General features: G+C 36.2%; 2 protein-coding genes across 7 annotated transcripts; both read right to left on the bottom strand.

Moving 5' to 3' along the window:
• Positions 1 to 237: 237 nt before the first annotated feature.
• Positions 238 to 1,200, bottom strand: LOC140833896 (membrane protein PM19L-like). Its single transcript, XM_073198390.1, has 4 exons — positions 1,063 to 1,200; positions 721 to 940; positions 579 to 624; positions 238 to 473 (listed from the first exon to the last, which is right to left on the bottom strand). The coding sequence occupies exons 1-4, from the start codon at positions 1,187 to 1,189 to the stop codon at positions 363 to 365; spliced, it is 504 nt and encodes a 167-aa protein (XP_073054491.1). The 5' UTR covers positions 1,190 to 1,200; the 3' UTR covers positions 238 to 362.
• On the bottom strand, positions 817 to 4,298 carry LOC140833894 (guanylate kinase 3, chloroplastic-like). Of its 6 annotated transcripts, none has more exons than XM_073198389.1 (2): positions 3,263 to 4,298; positions 817 to 940 (listed from the first exon to the last, which is right to left on the bottom strand). In XM_073198389.1, the coding sequence occupies exon 1, from the start codon at positions 4,217 to 4,219 to the stop codon at positions 3,293 to 3,295; it is 927 nt and encodes a 308-aa protein (XP_073054490.1). In that variant the 5' UTR covers positions 4,220 to 4,298; the 3' UTR covers positions 817 to 940; positions 3,263 to 3,292. The 6 variants fall into 6 exon arrangements, with proteins under 6 accessions (XP_073054490.1, XP_073054484.1, XP_073054485.1 ...); XM_073198383.1 differs by lacking the exon at positions 817 to 940 and adding an exon at positions 1,075 to 1,173 and having other exon boundaries at positions 3,259 to 4,298; XM_073198384.1 differs by lacking the exon at positions 817 to 940 and adding an exon at positions 1,075 to 1,173.
• Between the last annotated feature and the right edge of the window lie 749 nt (positions 4,299 to 5,047).

Raw genomic sequence — 5,047 nt, 5'->3', positions numbered from 1 at the left:
CTTAAGAATTTAATATATCAAGATACGTGATACATATCATTTATAATAATGAACTTTTAAAACAAATTCATAGTAAAGTAAGTAAAAAAAAAAAATGGAATGAACATATGACATTATTCATTCAAATAATTTAGTTATACAATTTTGTACTCTAATAATTATCAATTAATTTTATTATTATTTAGTATTTACATATTTAAAATCTGAACAACACAAATATATATATATATATAAATTTCCTAAAATATATAACCATATATGCATATTAATCCCGAGACTAGGCTGGGCTAAAGCCCACCCTAGCCCCTAGTCTGGACCCTCCATCGATGAACCACGAACCCTGATCCGATCTGTAGATATAGTTACATGAGAACCGTGGTTCGTGCAGCTAGATCTTCGACCCCTACATAGATGGCAGCAGTGCAGAAAAGCTGAGTTCCACTTAGTAGTATTAGCATTGTCTCTAAAGTCCTCTGTGTTTAAAAAAAAAAAGCAAGAATTGGATCACATTTTTTATATATTTTATAATAGGATGAGTATTTGTTTGAATTGAAGTATTAAACAGATGTCTGGCTTACCAAGTGGGATTCTGTCCACCCTACATCAATCTCTTTGCATGCCAACCTGCAACATACGCACATGCTCAGTTTATATATATATATATATATACAACTTCACATAAATGTCTAAAAGTGAAAAAAGTAGTAATAATTTCCATACCCCATTGCAAGCAAAGTGATCAGCCAGCTTACAAGAGAAGATGCAGAAGCTGCTTGTAAACTTGGAGCATTCCATTGAATGACATTATTTATGCCAGTAATGGATGTGGTAAATCCCACGACCCCAGCTATAAGTGAAAATATGATTACAAAACCAGTGGCCATGTTTCCAAACGGGTAATATATCGGGAAAAGCCGAGCTGGAGGCGAAAGATGAGATGCTGCAGATAGAAACATATCTTTAACATATTAAGCTGATATATCACAGCCAACAAACCGACTGGTGTACGAGTTCGAGTTACGTGAGATGTGACGGTGAAAAATAATTAAAGATAAGCAATACCTGTTTCATGGGATCGTTCGATTCCATGGTTTACTGCCCATGCTGCAATAGCAATGACAACGAAATAGAGGACAACATTGAGTATTAAAAGAGCAAATGCTGCTGATTTTCCTGCACCAGAAGCCATAGCTAGTGAGTTTTTATTTAATCATCTATCTCTGAATCCTTCTTGAATTCAAGAAAGAAGTATATATAACAGGAAAAAAGGTTCCAATTCTTTGTTAGAAAATGGTGTTTCTTGGAAGTATTAACAAAGAATGGCTGGAATTTTTTGGATTTGTATTAGGTTTTCCTCATTTAGAGGAAAAGAATAAGGAATATTGTAGTCATGCTTTCTAAGTTAAAATATTACAAAAAGGCATCATATGAAGAGTTTATGTACAATATCAATATTACGTTAACTTGAATGTCCCTGTGACAAATATACTTTACGTCGAGGAAATCAACCTGGAATCATATAATGGAAAGGGTGAGAAAAATAATCGATGTCTAAATTTTTAAAATTCTAATGTGGCCCCTAAAAACACTTGATATTTAGCTACGTGGTTGAATTTCTTTCTTGTTCGTACATTTTTTATTACGCCATTAATATCCTAAGATATTACACGTTCTCAATCTTAAAATGATGTATTATTTGCAGATGTTTTTTGTGCGCTCGAGTCGTTAAAGGACTTGGAGACAAGACACCCCATGTCATGTTATCATTTTCCAGTAATCCGTAATTGGCATTTAGCAGTGATCTCCCTCAACCTGACCCAGAACCGGTGCCAAAAAATGAACAAGAGGATAAACTAGCACTTTGATCCCGCTTCCTGTACTTAAATCTCCTACCAAATGTACTGCATTTTCAGAAGCAAGATTCAAGAAACTTGTTCTTCCAATCGGACTTTAGCATGTTGCTGCAGTTTAGCCTATGCTGACCCAAGTTGATGGTTCAAACAACGCCTTAGATGCCGTAAAAAATCCACAAACAATTACCCTTCTCTGGATCCACATGAGACAAGAAGCAGGTGGAGAGCATCTTATGGTTATAAAATCATTGGGCAGACAGGATACATATGACTCGACATGGGTACTCATACCACGGTCACTGTAAAATTCAAGAAAAAGCAAATAAACAATATCTTTGATGGCCTGTTAAAAAATCTTGTTCGATAGAGGAGTATGAGTAAAGGTGGAACATGATGCAACTGGCAACAGGATTGTGAAGGAGTATGATTTATCGGAACCATAAATGATTTATTCTTTTGAAGGAATTGCACAAGCAAGAAAGATTATATATTCCAGTCATAGTAGATTTTTTCCACAAACAGATCTTTATCCGTTGTGTTCGGATTTGGTAGACCTCCCACAATCAGTTGACTTGGTATTTTCATGAAATACAAGGAGATAATGTTGCAACCACAAATTTAAAAACTAAAAATATCTGCAAATACACTTGAAAGTATCCCAGAAACGAACTCTGTACACAAATCCCCTAGCACTATGCTAGTCCCTAGCCTAAGCTAGTAACAATACTCAACACAAAACAAAATAACCGAAATGATTATTAACTCTCTTTCCTCACGTATTTATTTATCGCCCTCCTTCTAGACTCTTCCAACACTCTTGGGCTATTTGGATCTAGGCCCACCAATAACAGGGCCATGACACAAAACACTGTATTTGTATGCTAGAACTCTGCAAGATAGTCCTGTGTATGGCTGCTTCTCAGTATCCACTTTGTGCATTTGATGTCATTGCGATAGAAGGTCCATCTCTGATATTATCAGGAAGATCACTTCTGAATTTATTTATGTTATGATTAAATATTGTAACAATTCTTTCTGCCAAGTGCTTACCTGTAGTAATACAGTGGTGGATCCACAAATAGAGTCAACTGGTGGCAGTAAATTTGCACGACCAAAAAGATATTTAAATTTCCAAGTATAAACTATCTAAACTAGTCAGTTTCTCCCCCTCGATATTATGTAGCCCCCTGTTGATTTTTCTGGTCTATCCTTCCCACATATATGCCAACCTCAAACAGTGAAACATTCATGGCAATGAATTTGATGGACTAAAACAGAGATTATCAAATCATTGCTCTAAAATCAAAGTGGCACAATAATCGGTTGACAACAAAGAGTCGACAACAATATAGCATGTCAAAGTTAGATTAAGCAACTGTATCCAAAAAGTTTAACTCGAACTAACCTACCAAAAACAAATAAAACAGCATAACCTCCCTCTAAATGACCGCTCTCCTTTGGTGCACTTTAGCCTTCTCGGCATCAATGATCGACTCCACCAAGTTCACCGAGCTTTCCAACTCGCCTTCCTTGTTCACAACCACATAATCAAACTCCTTCAAATGCCTCAGCTCTTCCCTAGCCGACGCAACCCTCATCAAAAGAGCTTCTGTGGACTCAGTTCTCCGATCGATCAATCTTTTCACCAAAGCCTCCTCGCTCTCCGCCACCAAGAACAAAAATACGGCGCCATTTCTCAAAATCGTCCTCAGTGTTGCAGCACCCTGTATATCCACTCTCAACACAATGTCACGCCCTTTGGCGATGTACTCTCTGATCTGCTGCTTTGGTATCCCCTTATAATCACCATACACTAATGCATACTCCAAAAGCTCGTTCTTGTTTATCATTGAAATAAAATCCTCTTTACTCCAAAAGAAGTAATCTCTTCCATCAACTTCTCCGGGCCTTTGAGCCCGACTAGTCGCAGTAACTACAAAATGCAAATCTTCTCTAACTTCCCTTAATCTTTTAATTACGGCATCTTTTCCAACACCGCTAGGACCACTAATTACGATGATCAGAGGGTTGGGATTTGGAACCGTGGGCTGAGAGCTAAATGTTGCGCCTAAAGAGGCTTCGAGGGCCCGAAAAACTTCGGCCCGGTCAACAGCATCAGGGTGTGGTATGGGGACGAGTGGAGGTCCCCTAGGGTCATCCATAGTGGAATTCGTGGTGCTTTCTGAAACGAAGCTTTGTAAATTCACTGAAATTGTTCTCTGAAATCCCAGCTTTAGGTTTTCAAAATTGGAGGAAGATGCTTGATTAGATTGCCAAACGGTGAGAAGGTTCGTAACGATTCGGGAAAGGAAGAAAGGGTTGTGATTGGATTTTGACACGGAAACGCAGATACTACGGAATAGCATCGAATCAGTTGCAAGCCACGGGGAAGAAAAATTCAAGAACGATCCATTATTCAATATTTTTAGTCGAAAAGGGGTTATGTTTTATGTTATTTTTATATTTCATTTCTATTAAGTCTTTATATATACAACAGGAGTATCGGATCGAGAGTAACCACTAGTGATAGGGCAAAAATAAAGGGAAAGGACAAAGGAGCCGTAGCGAGTCCTCGTATGGCAATTGAAAAATTAAAAATTTATGGTAAAAATTTCGAACTCTCAAAATTTATCAAAGTACACATTTTATAAAAACTTTCTCTTTATTCAATTGTACTTTTCTTCACAAATGAGAGATCTATTTATAGAATTTTTTTACAAATAATCCAAAAATAAATTCATCATCACACATTAAGGAGCCGTAGCGAGTCCTCATAGGGCAATTGAAAAACTAAAAATTTATGGTAAAAAGTAAAAATCTCAAACTCTCAAAATTTATCAAACTATATACTTTATAAAATTTTTTTCTCTACTCAATTGTGATTTTCTTCACAAAGAGAGATCTATTTATAGAATTTCTTTACAAATAATCCAAAAATAAATTCATCATTACATACATCATCACACATTAATTTTCAATATTTACAACTCTTATTTTCAACATTCAAATATTCAATACACATGTTTTAAATATTAATTTTCAACACTTCCCCTTGTTGTAATGATCATAATGATTGTCTTCAATACGTGTTTTTATATTGCCTCGTTAAAAACCTTACTAGGAAAAACTCGTTGAGATAAAACCATAGTAAGGGAAAAAGAGTGCAGTCATGTAAACTCCCCCTCATGTTGACA

This window comes from Primulina eburnea, chromosome 6, assembly GCF_022965805.1.
Source record: "Primulina eburnea isolate SZY01 chromosome 6, ASM2296580v1, whole genome shotgun sequence".
NCBI lineage: Eukaryota > Viridiplantae > Streptophyta > Magnoliopsida > Lamiales > Gesneriaceae > Primulina > Primulina eburnea.
This window is presented reverse-complemented; position numbering and strand designations above follow the sequence as displayed.

What these genes read in the sequence shown, in the direction of transcription:
- LOC140833896 (XM_073198390.1), bottom strand. Translation starts at nt 1,189, where the DNA reads ATGGCTTCTGGTGCAGGAAAATCAGCAGCATTTGCTCTTTTAATACTC. An exon ending in CGAACGATCCCATGAAACAG is followed by an intron (nt 941 to 1,062) that starts GTATTGCTTATC and finishes TTCTATCTGCAG; the next exon opens with CATCTCATCTTTCGCCTCCA. An exon ending in ATCACTTTGCTTGCAATGGG is followed by an intron (nt 625 to 720) that starts GTATGGAAATTA and finishes CGTATGTTGCAG; the next exon opens with GTTGGCATGCAAAGAGATTG.
- LOC140833894 (XM_073198389.1), bottom strand. Translation starts at nt 4,219, where the DNA reads ATGCTATTCCGTAGTATCTGCGTTTCCGTGTCAAAATCCAATCACAAC.